The following is a 22,469-nucleotide window of genomic DNA, read 5'->3' as shown; positions in this document are numbered from 1 at the left end:
TCCTCCCCCTCTTGGCCCTCCTCCTCCTCTTTTCTCTTCCTCTCACTTGTTTGATGTGGTAGATATCATAGTCATCACCATCAGAGAAGACTTAGTCATTTTTAGGAAGTAAGATAGGGAGAGTAAAGAGAGCCAGATGTTGAAAGAAATTCAGTATTTTACTAGAAAATTTGATGTTTGCCTGCTGGAATTCTGCAAGCTAAGGGAACATTTTTAAAGGTCATTATTATTTATATTGTATTATCTTTTTGTAGACATACAAAATAATGACTTTCTTTATGACCTTTCCATAGATCATTCTGCTTTGCTCACATTTACCCCCTTATACCCCCATCACACTTCCGCTAAACTCCTACTACCCCCCAAGAAAGCATTTTTTTTTAAATCAGAGGAAGGCATATTTATAATTTGTATTTAAAAGATGCTTAAATAGCCATGGATAGGATCATATAGATGGAATCTAAAGAGAAAGTGGCAGTCTCAGCTGAAACTGTGGAGGCACTGGAGGACAAACAGAAGAGTGTGTACAGTCAAGCCTGGGCTTCCCTCTTCTCTATTTATGTATATTTTGACCCAGCCTTACATTAGTTATGGTCTTTTCTGCATTGTGATCCAATCTGCTTTCACCTAACTGTAAAGTTTTAGGAGATAAGGGCAGTATCACACTCATTTTCTATACTCTAAAGTTCGGAGAATGCTATAGTGCCTATGTAGATGCCCCAAGTGTCAATGGGTATGAATTTCCTTACAGTAAAACCTCCAGAAACATAGTGATACACAGTTTACCATAGCAAGATTTCAGGGTCACCTCATGTTGCAGATGAGGGCTACAGGAGGTGTGGCATATGCCTGAGTCTCATCAGCATCAAGGTGCTAGATGTATCAGTGGGTCCTAGGTCCTTCTGTCCCCAGTGACCTTTGTCTTCCAGACTCACTGAACCCCAGCAGCTTTGTGCTTCATGAGCATAATTTCTGCTGCTCTTTTGAGTCTAAAACTGTTGAAACTAGAAGAAGCACCAGCTAAATACTGTTGGGCATAGTCAGTTATTGAGATCTTGGAGTCATTGTACGTAGACAAGCCTCTCCTATATTCTCCCACATGCCTGTTATCTAATTCCCAGCTGACACCGCTGTTGTTTTATGAGTGATTTAAGCCCTGTGATATAGGTTACTTCTTTTCTTTGCTCTTGAATATCTCACAAATTTGTTACAGCCAAAAGATGAGCTTTCTAGACAGAGCTTCCTTGTTTGGGGGCGAAAGAAATAAAGATTGAGGGACAGGAAAGTGGCTAGCATCTCTCTGTCTTAAAGGCAGTTTGCAACATATTTGACACATGATCTCTGAGAATTGTTTTGTTCTAAGTTTAGTTCCAAGGACTGGAGAAATAGCTACAGCCAGGTAAGGACTTGCGAAAGTCTAAGGCAGTGGTTCTCAACCTTACTGATGTGAGACCCTTTAACTCAGTTCTTCATGTTGTGGTGACCCCCAACCATAAGAGTATTTTGTTGCTACTTCATAACTGTAATTGTGCTACTGTCATGAATTATAATGTGAATATCTGATGTGCAGGATATCTGATAAGCAACACCCCCAAGGGGGTCGAGACCCACAGGTTGAGAACTGCTGATTATGGGCTTGTCTCAGCTGTGATCTGGCTATCCAGAAGTGTTTAGGGAAAGAAAAGACTTCCAAAGAAAAGTTGTGTGATTCATAGAGAAATTCTGACTACAGCTTCACCTGCTCCATGGCAGCTCCTTTCTCAAAGCAGGCTGGCTGTTGTTGGTAACCTACCCACTGTTGGCCGGGAGATGGTTCAGTCAGTGAATCGCTTGCTCCACAAGCTGAAGGCCTGAGTTTGATCCCTAGATCCTATGTAAAATGTCGCATATAGTTGTGTGAACATGTAATCCCATCATTAGGGAGGCAGAGAGGGGAGGGTTACTTGGGGTTCACGGGACAGCCAATGGAGCCCAGTTGGTAAAGATCCAGGTTCACTGAAATACTACGACTCAAAAAGTGAGAGTGAGAGCAGCTGAGGTACACACATATGTACCCATGTCTATACATATGTGTGTGGATACATACATACATATATATGTATGTATACACACACACAACACACACACACACACACACACACACACACACACACACACACACACAAAGAGCCAAGACCCAGATCTGTGCATTTTGTAACTCATAGAACAAGTGATAATGTCTGTCAATATGTGCAAAAAGCAACTGGCTTAACAACACGCACAGTTGTATCCACTCAGGGCCCTGCAGCTGAGCATCTAGTGGTAGCTGAGACTGAACCTTACTGGCATCGTTTCCTCTTCCCAAGTTCCCATGAATGCCAGCTTCACTTGTGCAGGAGTGAGAGAACTTGCCTGTGCTACATTCCCCAAGCCAACTTGGTTTGTCAACTCAGTGAGTCACCATAGCCCAATAATGATTGTAGCATGATATGCTATTTGTTGAGAACAATGTCAGTGATGTGTGTGTGTGTGTGTGTGTGTGTGTGTGTGTGTGTAATTGAGAAAGTACAGTTCAAAACCTGTGAGCAGGCAAATCAATGTCGTGATTAACTGATACTAACAAATATCCCGAGGATTTAAACGCTGGCTTTCTGTTCAAGCTAAGCAGCTGACAGGGACATGCCTAGCAGGGGTTAAAACCAAATCCTGCACTGCAGCCTATTTCTGTCAACACTCCATTCAGGAAATAAACATTTATGCTTTCTGAAATGAAAGTGTATTTTTGAAGACTAGCCGTCAGATATTTTTTGCCCTTCACACTCTCAAATGCTTAGCCTTTTTGTACGTTGACTGTAAAGTGCATCAGTTTGCCAGGCTTGAAAAAAAATGCCCCTGACGAGTGCCTGTGGCACCACTGTCAACTCCCGAAGTTTCCAGCAGACATGGGCAAGAAGGTTGGCACAAAGCATGCTTTCTTCAAGTCTGGTACCTCAGGGGCACCCGCCTCTTGAGAAGCTTTTCAATCCTTCCAAGTGCTGCTATTCTCCACTGTCATCTGGTGCATTTGGAGCATACTGTAGTGCAGATAAACACACAATTTAGCTGCAGGTCAGGGTAGAGAGCCCTTCCGCTGAGCAAAACGCCCGAGATACAGTAAATGGCACCGACTCCAGAACAGGCAGAGATGAAGAGAGATCAGACGTGTCGGCGGGATCCACGGAAGGGGCTGCAGCTGGCCAAGAGAAAAATGGCCGGTGGTGTATTTTAAAAAGCTGTAATAGGGCTGCACATTAGAAACTATAACCTGCCACACACCAAAGATTAAGATCCGGGGAGGTGCAGCACGTGAACTTAAGGAACACTATGGCAAACCCCATTTTATTTTGCTTGGGAGAAAGGTATCTTGCCAAAGATAGCTACGTGTTATAGATGACAAGGACTCTACTTTGTAGCCAGGTAGCCATAAAACACCATTAAATGCCTGGTAAGAGCACAAACAAGTAATTATCATTTGGACACAGTATCTGTGAGCCAATAACACAATCATGTTTTTTGTTTTTTTTAGGAAAAAAAAACCCTTAGAGTCAGCTTCATTATCACAGCATTTTCATTTAGGCTCATCATTTGGGTGTCTATGCTTTGCTCATGTCTCCTGATAAAGATATTATTTCCTCCGTGTGTCTTTGTGGAAGGGCAATATAGCCAGCCCTCCTCAAGGGAGGGTGGAAAGAAAATTTTTTTTTGAAAGCCAGGCATGGTGGTGCATGTCAGTAATCCTAGCACTCCGTGGACTGAAGCTGGAGGATCATCAGTGGGAGGCCAGCCTGAGCTATGTAGGATCATCAGTGGGAGGCTATGTAGCAAGTTCAAGGTCAGCCTGGACCACACCTAATAGATAGATAGATAGATAGATAGATAGATAGATAGATAGATAGATAAATGTTTTATGGGAATGGAAATAAAATCTCGATTGCATATTGGGTCCCCTTAGGCCGGGGAGATATGACTGTTTTGTAGGAATTCTGAGTGCCACCCTATGTTTGGGTGGGGGAAGTTCTTTATGCCAGTTTGTGGAATGCAGAGGTAAACTTGTAAAGGGACAAACTGTGAGACACTGATTTTCAAGCCCAAAGAGATAGAGGCCCTGATTGCCTTACTCCTTAAAGCATGGATTTGGATTTTTTTTTTCCTGATGCTTTTGTAAAACAATCACACTGCTTTAACAAAGTAAGAAAAAAATACTTCAGGACATCAAACAAGCAAAGTTGTCAAAGCTTTGTGTTTAAAAAAAAAGGGCACCTTTTCTTTACCTTTCTTTCTTGTTATTTCAGAGTAAAATAAAAGGAAAAGAGTTAGGTTTGCAAGGTAGATGAGCACAGACACATACACAGAGCCATCAATACAGAGGAAGCAAATTGCAGAATCAACCTTTAAAAATGAAATTTTATTGCTTTTGCTTAATTAAACCCCAAAGAAATGTGGCAGACATTGTTGTTGTTGAAAAAAAAATGTTATTTGTAAATCACAGGGACAAAGGGGCCCCATGCAACTTTAAAGTTTCCGCACACGTAAATGTCGATAGTGAGCCTTCTCCATCATCAGCACTAAATTCACATTGATGCCTCTTTTCTTCTCTGTATTGATCCTTCCATGAGAACGTAGATTTGTATCTGTTAATTAATGCGTCCTGAAACAGCGTTTGTATTAATCAGGCAGATAAGAAAAATTGGATGGCTGCACCCCAGCGACAGCCGTAAAAGTGCTGGCCCTGATAAAATCGCGGATGGACCTCAATAAAAAAGTTCCTCCTTCCACTCAATAAACTAATCATCCTGCTTTTAATTATTCGGCAGAAAGATGTGTGGAGATTGGAGGATGTGTAAATCTATTTACTAACAGCAGTGTCTGGGAGGGAGGACTGGGCTGTCTCAGGACGATGCTTCGGGCTACGAGGTCTCTCCATCTGCTGCGGCAACAAACTGCTGTTTAGGATTGTGAAAAGGAAGAATTAAACCAGGAAAATTAAAACAGATCTGTTCCTTCTGGCTCAGAAGTTTCCCAGTGATAATTTTTGTTGTTGTTGATGATGACGGAATTGTAAAAGAAACCCCGTTAGTCTTTCTTTTTTAGTTAGTGTGGGGTAGGTGGTGGGGTGGAAAGAACAGTGAGTTTTGTTTGTTTTTGGTAGAACTTAATTTTCTTTAATAATTATTTTCCTCCACTGACTTCTTTAAAAATGCTGTCAGGATATATATATATATATATATATATATATATATATATATATATATAAATTTTCACTGACTAAAAAATAAGGAGAAAAATATATGAAACTGACCGAAAGAAGCCTTGCTAAATACCACATTAAGTGCCTTTATAAAGAAAGAAATGCTATGCAGATCCCATCAGGAGAAGCAGAAGTAATCCCTTTGATGATTTTATTAAGCATGTATGGCACCAAGGGCAGTCCACTGGTTTTCTCAGTGGGTCAGGTAAATCTCTCCTCTTCTTTACTGTCATGTGGGACAGAACTGATTCCATGTGAATAAAAACGGGGCCAGCTGATGGTGAACAGGAGCTGCAGAGGTTGGAGGACTTGGATATTTATGATTGGGTCGTAATATCTGGGAAGGGCGTAAAAGGAGATTTCTTAAGTTGCATTAGTTACAATGATCTCCCTTCTATAGGATTACTGCCAGAAGGGCCTCAAATCATGGTAGGCTGTACACAGTAACCATGAGACATATCGTTGGCAAGGAAATATGTACTTTTCAGGTCTTTTGGGAACAGTCACCCGGTCTTCAGCTATTGTCACTGACACATCCTTTTCCAAGTACATTATATAACACACACATACACGTACATCTACTTGGACTTAACGAAGTAGATCAAATTATCTTGAACAAGACTTTATTTTTATTCTTTAGTCATTTGTTTTTTGTTACTCAAGAGTAGATGAGAGTTTACACAGTTTCTATGGATGCTTTCTAAAATTTCAGTGAAGGATTGAGCCAGATACTGTTTCAGGGGAAAATAAGACACAACACTTCCCAACTGGGTGTTGTGATTTTGCAGTTAGAGGAGTTGCACTTTTTAAATTTCCCAAATGCAAAATAAGTTCCTTGTTCTGCCTAAGATGAATGGCTGAGCTAGTGCCGGAGCCTAGTCAATATTTACATTTGGGCTCTGGCTTTCTGCCTGTCCTTCCCACCGGACACTTGTATTTCTATATTTAGATTTTTAAACAAATAGACTTTAATAATAAGAATGAATTGTAGCTTTTTTTCTTTGACAAGGAGGCTGGTAAGCTAAGATTTCTCCTTTCTTTATATACTAGTTAGTGTTTAAAAGTGAAATCCACACTGATGTCAGCTGGGATGAGTGGCCAGCTGAGCATGCTCATTTAGTTTTAATTTATCACATGGCTGTCATGAAGACACACTTCCGAGTTGCTGACTGTTATGCAGTTTAATTTGTTTTCTTCCACGGTATGTGTGGGGGATTATTTTTGCCTTCATCCTCCTCATCAATATTAGTTTTTAAAAACTAGGTAGTTGAAGGTAACTGAAAATCTTACCTCCTTTAATGGGGGAAATAGAACAGAGAGATGCATGGTGCTTTCTCTGCAAATAAAGGAAATAAAACCATCTGTCTATCATTTTCCCCTGTCTGGGTCTCTGATTCTACCATAGCACCATTCAGTAGAAGCCAGCTTGTGACTTCAACTTTGGGTTCACAATATGATACTAAGATAGGGGGAGTTAATAACTTCTGATCAGAGCGCAGCATGATTTTGAGCTCTGACACAGAGGTTGCCCACCCTAGGAAGCTCAGGTTGCATTATAAAATTGTGGCTTTAGAGTAACTTGATCCACCCATCTTCCCATGCAGGCTTCTCCACACTGTCCCTGGCGGATCAGATGAGCCTTCTCCAGAGTGCATGGATGGAAATCTTGATCCTCGGTGTTGTGTACCGATCCCTTTCATTTGAGGATGAACTTGTCTATGCAGACGATTATATAATGGATGAAGACCAGTCCAAATTAGCAGGCCTTCTTGACCTAAATAATGCTATCCTGCAGCTGGTGAAGAAATACAAGAGCATGAAGCTGGAGAAAGAAGAATTCGTCACCCTCAAAGCGATAGCTCTTGCTAATTCAGGTTGGCATATTGATGTGGTCATTGTTGCACTGTTAATGCCGTCCGTTTTACCCCTTTCTGTCCTTTCTTGGGGATTTGTGAGGCCTAGTTTGTAAATTATCCATGAGTCAGCAAAATTATAATCAGCGTAGCTTTCTAGAGAAAAGTTAGAAAGAAAAATAAACTTAAAGGAAGCAGTTTTTATATTGCTTCCTCTTATAAGCTGCGACACTTTTAGCACCCCATGCATTTACTAATTTGGACCATAGCTAAGCAGACGGTCTTGAGGGACTCACACAAATGGGCACTCTTGGGACAAAATTAGCTCCATTGTTGTTTCTGTGAGAGTCAACGCCAGTGAGTTATGGAGAAACACTTCCCACCTCTCCTATCAAAAAAGCCAATTTTGCAGTTGAGAAAAATACATGCCATGTTGCCTCTTGGTTTTGTTATGAAAGAACACCCTGTGTCTTATAGTCTGGAGTCCTCTAGACATCAAATTCTGTTGATAGTGCTATCTGCAGCAAGGGTTAAGAATTATAGAAATAGATGTGCCTTGCATTTGAACAGGGGTGTGCTAAAATAGGGGCAAATTCTGGTAAGTAAAAATGACTGCTACTTTCTTGTTTTCCCTTTGTACCTTCCCTAACACTAGGTTGTCTCTTTTCACATTTGCATAAAGTTCAGGATAGATCCCTCCTAATGACGGGCTGATCTTCAGATACCTGTCTGTCAATAAGGGCTCTCAAGCCTTGTACCATTGACAGTCACACCCTGCTCTTTCCAGCTGCTTTTGTTTTGACCCTATCTTTGAACTTTATCTTGGTTGCTGGCCAGTAGTTTTCCCTTTAATTACAAGAAGGAAACTGTCAATAAAATCTGTTAAATGGGATGCAATGAGCGGCTTGAATGGGCGGACGGCTATTTGTTCAAATTCTGCAGTATTCAAGATATTGACAGTTTGTTTTCTGGGGCCATATGTGACGATCAATCTCAGGCTGGGCTCAGCCGCGCTGAAAAATGAAAAACCAGATTGCTTTTGCTTACTTGTGGATGACGACTTTGTGATTTGGCGCGGTCTGGGCAAGATGAGATCTTCTGCCCAAATTGCCCCCATGAGAGCCAGGGATGCGTGACTGTTTTTAGAAATAATTTTTAATTGATTTTGTAATTAACAGTTCATCTACAATATTGATGCTTGAATCCTTGGACTGATAGAAGGGAAATTGTTTTCAACAATGAAGTTGTACCTTCCTATTTGTCTTCATAATGGGCGTTAGCATTTCACAGTTTTAATTGTGAATCTAACCCAGTCCTTGCCACACCATTCACCTCATTTCCCCTCCCTCTCCTGTGAAACTTAAAATATGATTTCTCGTGACAAATGACCTTGTTTTTACAAACTCTTGAGAAACACTTGCCCTGTTCTCTGGAGGGTTCAAGTAGGATATGAGATAGAAGTTTTCTAAGAATTTGTTAGTTTGTTTAACTTGCACCTAGAGCATCTCACCAAACTGGATGAAAGATTTCACAGTCCTGGTTTTGCAAAGGATTTTTACTTGATAGTCATGAAAATAATTCTAACTGAAACCACTTATGCAGTTCTTTGTTTTTAAGACAGAGTAAGCACATTTTATATTCTTTTATGTTTCCAATTGATTTTGTAAATTGTTGGTTAATTGTAAACCCTGAGCAATGCTAAAACTTGGTCATCAAAGTCTCTAAAAGTTGACAATTGGAGATGTTCTAGGCATAATTTATGGATAAGCATTCTAATTTAGACTCCCTCAGTTCCTTACTAAAAGTTTAACCATTGGTACTGTTGAAACGTGGATGCTCCAGTCCCCTTCTTCTGCTCCGAGCCCTGGAAGGAACCTGCATTGCTGTGGTCACATGTGGCTAGAAGTCCTGTTTCAACGTACTTATTAGTTTCTCGTATTAAAGCTAGACATTGTTAAGACATTTCCTACCTCACCAGTCCTGCTTGCTGAGTAGCATGGCTTTGCAGAGTGTTTCTGCACCAGGTCATTCAAACATCTGTTTAGCTTCTTGATACCAAGAACAATTAATTGCATCTAGTTCCAAGTCGTAGCTTTTTAGTTTGGGGTAAAATACTCAGAAAGTCATTTTCTTTGATACTTTAGATATAAGGTTATTTTGTTCCATTTGTTTTTTGGAGGACAGAAACAAACTTGTAGATTTAGTTGTTTGGATCCAACATGAATTTCTTAAATGCTAATAGGAACATCCCTGTGAGAGCATCTGTGTGCACACATTCCTGTGAACACATGCTGATACTTTGCATAGTCATGCTAGAAAATGCCCAGTTTTTCTTTTAGTATTCAGGAATTTTAGATTAACATAAATTAATTGTTATATAAAAATTTAATATTATTTAGTAGAGACCTATGTGACCTTTTCTTGCATGGCTATAGATGTTAACAGATATCTCAGTTATCTATCTTGTCTTATTTTAAACATCTGCTTTTATTCAATGAAATATAGTCATGAATATTGTGCTTCTGCTAGGCAAGTGGACAGTTGGATTCCTGATAAGGGCTGCCATGCTTTTTAGTGGACTCATTTAATTCAGGAATAAATATGAATAAAATTAAGTGCTTTCTTTTTACTGCTGTGGAATACTTATAGAATAAATACCTACTGATAGGACACTGAATACTATTTTGGTCATCAGCTTAAATTCTGGAGTAATTTTAGGAACTTAAACTGAGGTCATAACTCAGGACAAACTGACTTGTGTACACAGCTGTAGACTTTCTAATGACAGAATTCTGTGACTTCTTTAGGTTGTTGGAACAGGGCAGGGCCTTATTTAATGAGGGTATTTGAAATTTCATGGAAGTTTGGCTTAGTATCTCTCAAATCATATTTATTATCATCCCCTTAGGGGAAATTTTTGATAAGATTTTCTTTATAACTTTCTAGTTAAACACCAATACCACAAATACGTATTTGTTTATGTAGCATGTATTTGTGAATTGTTTGTCTAAGGGGAATTGTTTCCTATGCTGTAAGCCTGTCTTTCCTCTATTTTGGAGAACAAGGTTTAGGCAAGTAAGTAGTTTCTTTTTTTCTTTCTTTCTTTTTTTTCCAAAACATGTTTAAAGAATAGATTCTTCTCATATAATACATCCCAACCCAACCATAGTGTCTCTCCCTCCTCTCCTTCTCTATTTCCTGTCTGTTCTCTTCCCCAGATCCAATCCTCAGTTTCTTCTTCTGAAAAAAGCAGGCCTCCAAGAGTCAACAGTGACACAGGACAAAACAAGATACAATAACACAAGGCAGAAGCTCTCTTCTTGAGGCTGGACAGGCACCCAACAGAAGGAAAAGAGTCCCAGAGCAGGCAAAAGAGTCAGAGATACACTGTGTCCCCTCCTTAGAATTCCCACAAAAACACGAAGCTGACAGCTGAAACACATATGCAGAGTACCTGATGCAGACCTGGGCAGGCCCCATGCTTGCCTGTGAGCCCATGTGAGCCCTGCTTAGTTGATTCGGTGAGGCATGTTCTCCCAGTGTCCTCCATCCCCACTGACTCCTGCAAACTTTTCTCCCCTCTCCCTCGGGGTTCCTCCATCTCCAAGGAGAGAGATCCTGAACTGTAAAGTCAGGTAGGCGGAGTAAACAGTGTCCAGTGTCACTAAGTGACATAAATATTTGAAACCAATTATAAAGGTGGTGAGTGTTTTTGGTATGGGGGACATTGACAGAGACTGTATTCTGAAGCTTGAAGATAGAAGTATAGCATCTCCATGGAGCTAAAGAATGAGAACATATGTCACTAACAAAATCCTTTTCAATCTACAGGACCTACTGGGTTCTTAGATCATTTAAAAAAATTGCCTCTATTTCTATGATTTTCTCGAGATGGCTTTTAGTAGCTTGCTGGCCAAGAGGTGATATTCATTTATCTATCTGTCTTTCTATCTATCTATCTATCTATCTATCTATCTATCTATCTATCTATCTATCTATCTATCTATTTTGGAGAACCTTACTGTAGCCACCTCTTTTTTAAAACTTCTCTTGGGGAATCTCAAAATGTGCCAATGGAGGAGATACATTTACCTGAGATAAACTGATGAAGACTTGTAGTCACTATGAGACAGAAAGTTGGACATTTTTTTCTGCTCTCAATCTATTGTTTTTATCCCACAAATAACCATGCACTGTGTTTTAGATATCTCAGTACAGAAGACTTGGGCCATTCCAATTTCACCTCTAGAAACCTAAATTGATGGCTTTAATTTACTGTAGAATTAATGCTTACTTTTTTTTTTTATTTTCCTGTCTTCTGATAATTATAACACAGTTGTCCCTTGGTGTCTATGAGGAAGTAATTATGGATTTTTCCCTTAAGCATAGTTACAAACCCTGAATATTTTTTAAAATGGCATAATATTTTTATGACCTACACCTGCTTGTTTTAGTAACTTATCTCTAGATTATTTATAATATGTGGTGCCAAGAAAATTCAGGTAAATGGCTGACATACTGTATTGCGTAGGGAACAATGACAAGGGAGAGCTCTATATATGTTCAGTACAGACATAATTTTTATCTTCGTTTTTAAAATACTTCTGTGCTCTTTTCTCTAGGCATCACAATTCCAAAATCAGTTTCATCAAGTGTACTACAAAGATATGGACAGAGCCCAGTGCCCGCTGGTAGCCCCAGAGAAGAATCTCTTTACTTGACTTTTCTAGTATTCAGGTCACATTCCATAATGTATCCACCCACCCATCCATCCATCTATCATCTATCCTTCCATCTAGCTTTTCATTTTTATCTTATACTCTTGAGACAGTGTCCTACTAGGTCATTGAGACTAGCCTTGAACTCCCAATCTCCATCTCTGTGAAGTCAGACATGGCCAATGTGCCAGGCCCTTTGTCCATCGTGAAAGCCGGTGAAGTAGAAGTTAGCCTTCAAGACACTGCTGTCTTTCTCTCTGTTTTGATGTTATTGGCCTGGATAGTCCAAGATAATCTCCCATATGAAGATTCTATCTTAATCACATGCAAAGTTCCTTTTGCCCTATGAGGTGACATTCACGGGTTCTAGGACACAGGGCTTGGACATCCTTGGAACCAATTTTCAGTCTAACACAATGAATATATAAGCAAGGTCAAAAAATAAGGCTGCAAAGTACCCAGGAACCCTTCCAGATGTCTTGTTCCAGCCTGAACCCTCTCTCTTTCCTCCAGAGTAACTGCTTTTAGAAAATGAGGTGCTAAATATAAACTATTGATTCAAATAGATGCACTGGATTCTATGAATGTAGCAGATGTAGATGCAGAGGAAAAAGTTAGCTCTCTCCTAAAGAGTAACCCATCTTGTCCTGGCTTTTATTGCTACCACTTCCTTGTGTTTGTTATTAAATTGTTTATGCTTAGTGACTGTAATTGAGTCTAGCTCATTTATCTAAAAAAATCTTATGGATGTATTTTGGAGTATAATGTACAACCCTAGTCTAAATGTTCCCCGTTCTTTCCATTTTCTTTAGTCTGTTGTAAAAACTGGAACATCTGCCCTGCAGAGTTCCCCACAGTCTAGATGCTACAAGCTCTTCGCTGTTTCTCTGTCCTTGGCAGTTTTTGTACACCACACTCAAGTCCTTGCCCTGTGGCACCGGCAATGCCCACTGGCCTCTCTGTGATGCCAGAGCTGAGGATGCTGAGGACTCAAATCCATAAATCCAGAGTATCGACTGTGGTTTCAACTTCTTTTTTTCATTCAGTCATGATGTATAGGAATATGTATTCTGTTTTTCTCACATTTTCCTTTAGTTATCAGGAATATAGTTTATAGACAAAAGCAGAAGAAAAACTTGATTCATTCTCTTTGTTTTCCAGTTTTCAAAATTTTAAAAAGGATCCTTTTAAAATGTCATTATAAATATAAGTATTCATGCATGTTTAATGGATATCAATCAATTGCAAGTGTTATCTTTACTGAAGCTAAGCGTTGTTCCAATTTAGTCAGTGGTCGATTTCTAGAAGTTTCTTCAATGACCTGGTGGTTTAAGATGATGCTCATGCTATTTGGTATGACAAGGTGTTCTAAACTCATTTCAAACCAGGGGCCAGAACTGGACAGCAACCTGGGGAAGTATTAGGAACACCCACATGTAAATCTAACGTTGTTTGGGGGGATCTTGGGAACAACCTTGCCACTGATTTGTGTTACAATGTCACTTGTGTTGGCTTGTCTTCCCAGTTACTGTGCTGTGACTAAGACTTATGATCACTGCTTTTCATTCTTTTAATTTTGAGGGGACAGCCATCTTGTCAATCTAGAGCTCATTTGTCCTACAGTTAACCAGGGTTCCAGGACAACAGCTGATTGATGACCATGGGGTCACTCTAGAACACCTTATCTAGTATGCCTAGAAAATTTGAAACGTAAGTTCTCTTTTAAGATTAGGTATTCTGTGTTGGAAGTTTATAAACATGAAACAAAATGACCAAATCTGTTAACACACAATAGATTACTAGGCATGCTGGTTCATGCTACATTCTAGACTTAACACTGAGCATACTTTTACACTTCTGATATTCAGTTCTACCTCAGAGAAAAGCTGGGTACTGAGACATCATTAGTGAGAATGAGCTATAGGCTGGAAGTCAATTCTTAGATTGGACTCTGACCCTCTGAGTACCTGTGCCCACCCAGTTATAGAAAAGGCCAGTGCTTTCTTATAGTTAATTAATAAAACTAAAGTCTTTGGTGATGGCCAGAAAAGACATTGAATGCTGCAACTATTGAAACAGATGTATTTATCCCTGTTCTCAAAGTCAAAGAGTGGAATGACACCTTTCCTTACAGCCTCATTTACAGAGTAAGCTGTTATAAATTACAAAAGTGGAACTGGAGAGGTGGCTCAGGGATCAAGAGCACTGGTTGTCCACCAAAGGACCCAGGTTTGATACCCAACACCCACATAGCAGTTCACAACTGTCAGTCACTTGAATCTCAGGGAATATGATACCCTCCTCTGGCCTCTGCAGGCACTGCACACACATGATACGCATGCAGGTAAAACATCCATATACATTAAATAAATAAATTTAAAACATAATAAAAGCATTCTATATGGATAACTATTAATGTAATTATTAAGGGTTAAAACATCACATAAGTAATAGTATATGTCTTATTTGAACAATGGTTGTACTTTGAAAACTTAATTCTTTTTAATAGCATACACATGCACACTACACACACACATACATAATATATATACATATATATGCATATATAATATGTGTATATTAATCATCTTATTCACTAGTCCTGAACCAAGATTTAGTAGAAAGTTGTGTATCCAGCCCCAGTACTTTTTAAAAATTTTTTTTTGTTTTTTATTTTTTTGAGACAGGGTTTCTCTACACAGCCTTGGCTATTCTGAAACTCCCTGTGTAGACCAGACTGGCCTCAAACTCACAGAGATCAGCCTGCTTCTGCCTCCTCAGTGCTGGGATGAAGGGTGTGTACGACAACCACTCATCTCAGCATCATTACTTTGAGTGAGTGCTTCTGGACTTGGGCCCAGGTATCCAAGTTCCTTACCAGCTGACCTGGTGCTCTTCCTGTGCATCCTCACCCTGTCGAGTTGGCTCAGGAGCTGATGATCCCAGTTGCTACGTTTACCTTGTTTCCATTCTTTCTGACTCTGGGACCTGATGCCCTGGAAATGTACTTGAAGAGAAACCAGTACCAACAACCAAAGGCAAACAATAAGGGAATGGCACTTCTCCTGTGCCTGGCATCTGCATGTCAGCTCAGCCCATTGAAGAGAGCAGATTAAAGTTACAGAACCAGCACTTGAACTAGGGCCCCTAATGGAGATGAATATTTCCTTCAGCAGTCTGCCAGCTGAATCATGGTCTAATTAAATAGTTCAGATTTAGTGAGTTTGCATTTAAAGTATTAGCAGATCTGAGAATGAGTAAAGCTAAAATGAGTTAGAATCTTTTCTGTAAATGGGAAGTTAAATTATCATAGTAATTTGATTAAATCATTTTTAAATCTCTCCAGCTAAATCACAGCCTTTAAAGAATAGTTTGAAGTCTTAATTGCTGTTTGTGAGCATATCGCTCTGCTATTTGTTCTCGCCTCATTTCCTGTGACATCCACTCGTATATCTCCCTGGGCCAGGCCAGAGGAGCAGCGAAGGAAAAGCCGAGGGGAGGGCTGCAGCTGCCTTCCCATGTTTAAAGGCACACCATGTAGAAAAGAGAAATCTATTCTAGCTTATTCTAGTAATTATGACCCTAACCAAAGGAAGGGACTTAGAGACAGATTGGGAATGAAATGTCTATTTCATTCTATATTTCTAATCAATGTCTCTATGTCTATAGTCATTCTGTATTTCTATCAGTGTCTATATTTCTACTAATTAGTCCTGTCCCGTGAAAAGTAGCCATCTTCGTACAACTGGAGATGTCATTGCCAGGAACACTGTAAAGAATGTTGTTGATAAAGACCGCAGCATCGATGACATGAGCTCACATGAGCAGTTCTGTTTCATTCATTGCAGAAATGCATGCTGTCTTCACTGTTAAATATTCTAGAAACTTCATTTGATGAAAAGAAGACCAAGTGTGTGGAGCTAGGGAGGCAGTCAAAGTCTTTCCATCCCAGCATGAGCGTCAGTCTTCGAACCATATGAAGCCAGGATGAAAAGCCAAAAGCCTGCTATGGTAGCAGGAGCTCATAATCCCAGTGCTGGGGAAGCAGAGACAGGAAGACTCCAGGGGTTCACTGGCCAGCCAGTCTAGCTGACTTGGCAAATTCCAAGCCAGTGAGAGACCCTATCTCAGAAAGCACAGTGGATAATTCCTGAGGAAGGTCACCAAGATGCATACACATATACACTTACACACTACAGCATGTAGAACACATACATAGACACACAAACAGAGCAAACTAAATTTGAACCTAAGAAAGCACAGGTGTGGGATTACTTACAGGACTCTGGGTGGCTCCAAAACAGTTGAGTCTATATCTAGTTCCATCCCACTATGGATGATGACCTTTTAGAAACTGCATCATGGAATCTCCTGGCAATTAGCCTTCCACTTCCCATATACTCTATTATCTTCCCCGGTCATTTTCAGGTGGAGACAAGGAACAAGAATAAATAATAGCAGGACTTCCACACGAGGGTCTCATGACCCTCCTCCATGTCTTTCTACAAGAGAATGTCAATCAACTGATCCATTCGAGTTACCATAAACCTGAGCATCACTGTATTGTATTGCTCAGTAGTAGCCATGGTTACCATGCCAAGTTAACCTGAGCTCCAAGGTAGCACATTTTATACCTGGAGGTAAAAAACACCATACAGCCATTATCTACTTAGTATAGATAATGGCTAATTTACTACTGACTTGGTAAAATGATTTTCTATAATCCTGTACAAGAAAAATAAACAAAATACTTTTAACAGCCAGAAGAGTTTTAGCAGCATTTTGCTGGTGACATCCATTTGTCCTAATTCCTTCACATGTTTGTGGTTGTTTGGTCTTATCACAAGGTTCTGTTTAGTCTGTGATCGGTGTTCGAGCTGTGTGAAACTTTGATCTAACTACATACATCTTCATACTCGACATTCACAGAGAAAAGGGATTATTAAACATGCAGAGTCCCCAAAGACTCCATTATGTGTAATTAACAGATAAGTTGTCATCGGAATCAATAAAAGTGCTAAATGATTCAAACTTGTATATAATTAAGTGTCTGTTTTAGTTTTTATCCGCATTTCACATTTCTCACAAGGATAATTTCAACAACCTTGTTAACCCATTTTGTTCCTGATGGAATTGGATTGTTAGATTAGTCAATTTCAGGGCAGAGTACACTGTTACACATGTGGGAAACATTTCACACCTCAAGGGTGGGAAATCCTATTCAAAGGCAGTGAAACTGAGGCTAGAAGGACACTTTAATGAGAGGAATACATTTAAAATCTTGAAAGTATTAAGAAGCTCAGGATAGCACTATAGTGTCAAGTTCTGTGTATCACATGGAGTTGTTAATTATGACATTAGCCATTAACTTTTTTTAACTGGAAATATGGACATTTTGGGGAGGATTTGGGATTTAAACTTTATCTCAGCTAACTTTTAGACTTTTTTCAACAATATTTTTATTTATTCATCGGGAATTTCTTATAATATATTTTGATCATATTTATTCCTTTCCTCCAACTCTTTCCAAATTCTCCCCTGCCTCCTTACTTACCTAACTATGTTCTATGTTCCTTGCTATATTTCTTTGTTAAATGAACACATGAAAAATGCTTAGAATCAAGCTGCCCAGACTATATACTCTGTTAAAGTGTTCTACTAGTCAATATGTAATATATGCTGTAAATATGTGTCCATATCTACATATGTGTAGATATAAAACAATGCTTATCTTCTAAGGTCATATTGAGGATTATTAAGTGAAATTCAGGGAAAAATACTCAGATGTTCGAAATAAGACTTTTGGAGTAGCTTTGACCTTGAGGTGACCAAGAGCACATACGTGTTCTGTTGAGAATGTTTTCATCTGTGTTCCTTGTGATATTGCCTTACTCTGTGTGTGTGTGTGTGTGTGTGTGTGTGTGTGTGTGTGTGTGTGTGTAATAACCTACATTATTTTTGTTTGTTACTTTGACCTTACTGTTCACCTGATTTCTGACATATTCTGCTTCATTGTCTAGATTCCATGCACATAGAAGACGTGGAAGCTGTGCAGAAACTTCAAGATGTCTTACATGAGGCCCTGCAGGATTATGAGGCTGGCCAGCACATGGAAGACCCTCGACGTGCAGGCAAGATGCTGATGACGCTGCCGCTTCTCCGGCAGACCTCCACCAAGGCCGTGCAGCACTTCTACAACATCAAACTAGAAGGCAAAGTCCCCATGCACAAACTTTTTTTGGAAATGCTGGAGGCCAAGGTCTGACTAAAAGCCCCCCCGGGCCCTCCCATCCTGCACGTTGAAAAGGGAAGACAAACCCAAGAGTGATGTTGAAGAATCTTAGAGTTTAGTGAACACCATTAGAAATCAACAGAGACTGCACTGATATTTTAGCAGCAACAGTACAATGCAGCCTGCGGATTCCGCCACATCTTCCTGATAGGTTTCCTCACCTTACCCACCATTCCTTCTGTCCCGTCCAGGTCTCCCCCACTCTCCCTTGTTCCTGTTCTCACATTTTGCTTCTTTTATTAATGGTTCCCCCTTTCTCCTCCCTTCCCTTCCTCCCACTCTTTCTCTTCCTTCCTTTCTTCTTCCCCTCTTCCTTCTTCCTTTCCCTAACCTTCCTTTCTTGCCTCGAGCTCTTCCTTGTCTCACCCCCCTTCACTCTACATGTTCAATACCTCTGACTGTAAGGAACATTTCTTTTACCTCCTCCATTGCTTCCCTTCCTTATCCTTCCCTGTCTTTTCCTTTCTCCCCTCTGCTGCTGAACTCTTAAACGCGGTCTCTAACTGGAGAGAAATGGAAGCCAGCCCTGCCAAAGGACAGAGATCCATAATATGGATGCCAGTGAACTTGTCATGAACCATGACATCCCCAGCGAGTAAGGAATCAAAGAGAGAACTGTCCCTAAAGTACAGTGCAACACAAATGAATCAACTTAGTGCAGTATTAGATTCCACGGAGCAGCCTCCGATCAGACAACGTCAGCGGCGGCAGCGGCTGCTTCTCCTTGCTTTCTCATCTAGATCAGTTACAGCCATTTGATTCCTTAATTCTTTTGTCAAGTCTTCCAGGTATTGGTTAGTTTAGCTACTATGTAACTTTTTCAGGGAATCGTTTAAGCTTTATTCATTCATGCAATACTAGAGAGGGGTAAGGATACCGCAACTTCGCGCTGGCTTTGAACGATTGAACACTAAAATGAAGGACAAATGAACCCTGAAGGAAGATTTTTAAAAAATGTTTCGTTTCTTCTTACAAATGGAGATTTTTTTGTACCAGCTTTACCACTTTTCAGCCATTTATTAATATGGGGATTTAACTTACTCAAGCAATAGTCGAAGGGAAGGTGCATATTACCACGGATGCAATTTATGTTGTGTGCCAGTCTGGTCCCAAACATCAGTTTCTTACATGAGCTCCAGTTTGCTTAAACGTTCCCCGACACCAAGGATTAGATTACACCTACCGTGACACCAAGCGGCCATATTCACAAGCACTGCACATGGGATTCCATCCGTAGATTTAGCACCAGTACACCTCCCTGCTGGGAGGGACAATCGCCATACGATTTCTAGCTGCCCTCGTGGTTAGGAATGAGATGCTGCCTGTACGCAGTTACAAACTGTCTCAGAAGGAGCTGTGAGCCAATATCATTTCAGAGGCAATAAGGCTAAGGCCAGAATTCAAACAACCCAATCATCAAAGACAGCAGACGCCTGACCAAATTCTAAAACCTAATCCGGAGGAGTTGATTCACTTAGGAATGATTGTTTAAATTAACCTGCTGGTTTGTTTTGTTTCTCTTTTGTTTTTACCAAGAAAGAAGCCAATAGACGAGCTTCCCAACCCGTATGGTCACAGCATGAGAGCCAGTCAGTTTCAGAACTGTAACCAGGTGTAATCTAATGAAGAAATCAGATGCCCCCTCCCGGAACCTACAGTCGCTGAATAACCAGAAAACAATAACCTCCATAGAACGCTTTTACCAATGGACCAGTGTTAATAGCTGCTCTCTGTATTCTGTGGACAGTCTTATTCTATGTACACAGATGTAATTAAAGTTGTACTCCTAACAAACAAAAGAATAGTTCAGCTTCAATGTTCCATGTTTGCTACGCTTTTCGGAATTTTACGTTGCATTCAGAAACTGTCGTCTTGTTCTCGTGGTGTTTGGATTCTTGTGGTGTGTGCTTTTAGACACAGGGTAGAATTAGAGACAGTATTGGATGTATACTTCCTCAGGAGAATACAGTAGTATATTCTACTCCTTACCAGTAATAACAGATTGAAACTCCAAACCAGTATTCATTATGATCAGACACACATCGAAATCATAATAATATTTTCAAAACAAGGGATAATTTCTCTAACGGTTTATTATAGAATACCAATGTATAGCTTAGACATAAAGCTTTGAATATTCAAGAATATAGATAAGTCTAATTTTTAAATGCTGTATATATGGCTTTCACCTGATCATCTCTCAGATGTTGTTATTAACTCGCTCTGTGTTGTTGCAAAAACTTTTTGGTGCGGACTTGCTTCCAAAACTATTGCTACTTTGTGTGCTTTAAGCAAAATACCTTGGGCTGAGAACGTCTCAGCCTCGTGCTAGGAATACTGTGTATCTATCATTAGCTATATGGGAATATATCGTAGATTGTGGTTCTCAGTAGGGAAAGTGACTGTAGTGTGAATCTAGGTAAATCGTCATTAGCAATTCATTCGGATGGTCAATAACTTGAAATTGATAGCTGCGGTAAGTTTTAAAAAAAAAATTGGCAAATCCCTGAAAAAAAAAATCAACAGAAAATACAACTCCTGGGGGGATAAAAAGGTGCTGATCCTGTAAAGATTCTTTCATCATGTAAGTGTTTAAAAATATTATTTTCCAGAAGGTTTATGCAGGGTTTAAGTTACTACTGCGCAATTGCGCTATATATACAAATGGAATACAGACAGTGTAGCCACTGTTTTGCTGTATCACATTGAAGTATTTGGGCTTCAGAAGTCAGAGCCTGCAAGTGATCACGTCAGACAGAGACACATTTAAAGAATGAGGTACAATGTGTAGCCCTCAGTTTAAAAGACTTGGCTTTTCAAAACAACAAATATGTGGTAACTAAAGGGGGGAAATCTTCTTAAAATGTAGATCTAAAAGAAATGCGCGGGCTTTAGGGCAAACACCCATTTGTACCTTGCTCGAGAAAAGTTTATTGTTTTCAAGTTTCAAGCAAGACCATTTAGTTAACGCCAAGTGTCAGGAAATCACCAAGGTGTATGTTTTAGCCATGCGATTTACAGTTTTATTTTTCTTTTAGGTTTGTTCTTATTTAAAGCAATATGATTGTGTTGACTCCTTGTAGCGACGCTCGTGTTTAATCAAATCAGATTGTTGTATTTATTCCACTATTTTGCATTTAAATGATGACATAAAAGATATAAAAAATTTAAAACTGCTATTTTTCTTATAGAAGAGAAAATGGATGTTGGTGATTGTATTTTAATTATTTAAGCATCCCTGTTTACCTGCCTGGGACAACATTTTATGGCAGTCTTATGAGCAAAGATCGTAAATGGACAAAACAAAATTTAAACTGCTTACAATGATCCAGGAGTTGCATTATAGCCAGTAGTAAAAATAATAACAATAATAATTAATAATAATAACAAAACCATGTCTATAGCTGTAGATGGGCATCACATCTGTAAAGCAATCAATTGTATATTTTTGTGATGTGTACCATACCGTGTGCTCCAGCAAATGTCCATTTGTGTAAATGTATTTATTTTATATTGTATATATTGTTCAATGCGAAAAGGAGCTATGATTCTGTGACTCCAATCAGTTCAGATATGTAACTCAAATTATTATGCCTTTCAGGAGGATGGTAGAACAGTATTAAACAGGCTTCCACTTTTCGCTGCTCTCTCTTTCGTTGTGTTTCTTTTTTCCCTCGCTAGAGAAAGCGACGGGTCTACAGCACCCTTTGTTGCCGCCTCTCAAAGAGAGGCTCCGAGGACCCGGTCCCTAAAAATAAAGTAGGACTTTAAGTAAGAGCTATATAAAGGCTTGTCAGAATGAATTCTAGGGTGCCAAGAGACATTTTGCATATTTAAGGGTATGCAAAGTGTCTCATGGCACATTAGAATTCATTCTGACAGGCCTTTATATAGCTCGTATTTAATCTTAAGCAGCCCCACATCATCCTGCATTACTCAAAATCATCGCCTCTATGTCAATGTCATAACAGAAAACTTTCCCCTATTTTAAGATCATATTAAAACCTGTGAGAGATATCTATTATTTCCTTCTATCGACAATTAAATCAAGCTCTGGGGCCGGCGCATGGAGCTCTGTAAGTGCCTGCCTTTGGTGGAGGGCCTGCCTTTGGTGGAGGGCCTGCCTTTGGTGGAGGGCCTGCCTTTGGTGGAGGGCTCCCCAGTACAGCCACTGACCAGCTCTCCTGAAAGGGAAGTCTTGGCAAAGTCCTCCAACCCCCTCGAAGGGAGGAGGCTGTCTTGGAACTCAGGAGGGTTAAACAGCACTGTTGACAGCAAATGACCTTTTACTGCCCTCGCTGCTTGGGGTCAACTTGAAGCTTCCCCTGGACCCTCCTGGA

The 22,469-nt window shown here is 39.8% G+C and overlaps 1 protein-coding gene across 1 annotated transcript in view; it reads left to right on the top strand.

Moving 5' to 3' along the window:
• Positions 1-21,671, top strand: part of Esrrg (estrogen related receptor gamma) — a 176,462-nt gene extending 154,791 nt beyond the window's left edge. The window contains exons 5-6 of the mRNA XM_059280676.1: positions 6,871-7,140; positions 17,858-21,671. Of these exons, the coding sequence (XP_059136659.1) occupies positions 6,871-7,140; positions 17,858-18,102 (515 nt within the window). The 3' untranslated portion in view covers positions 18,103-21,671. The remainder of the gene's footprint in view (positions 1-6,870; positions 7,141-17,857) is intronic.
• The last annotated feature ends 798 nt before the right edge of the window (positions 21,672-22,469 follow it).

Source organism: Peromyscus eremicus, chromosome 15 (assembly GCF_949786415.1).
Source record: "Peromyscus eremicus chromosome 15, PerEre_H2_v1, whole genome shotgun sequence".
NCBI classification, from domain to species: Eukaryota; Metazoa; Chordata; class Mammalia; order Rodentia; family Cricetidae; genus Peromyscus; species Peromyscus eremicus.
The sequence above is the reverse complement of the archived record's forward strand: the minus strand, read 5'-3'. Positions and strand labels throughout refer to the sequence as shown.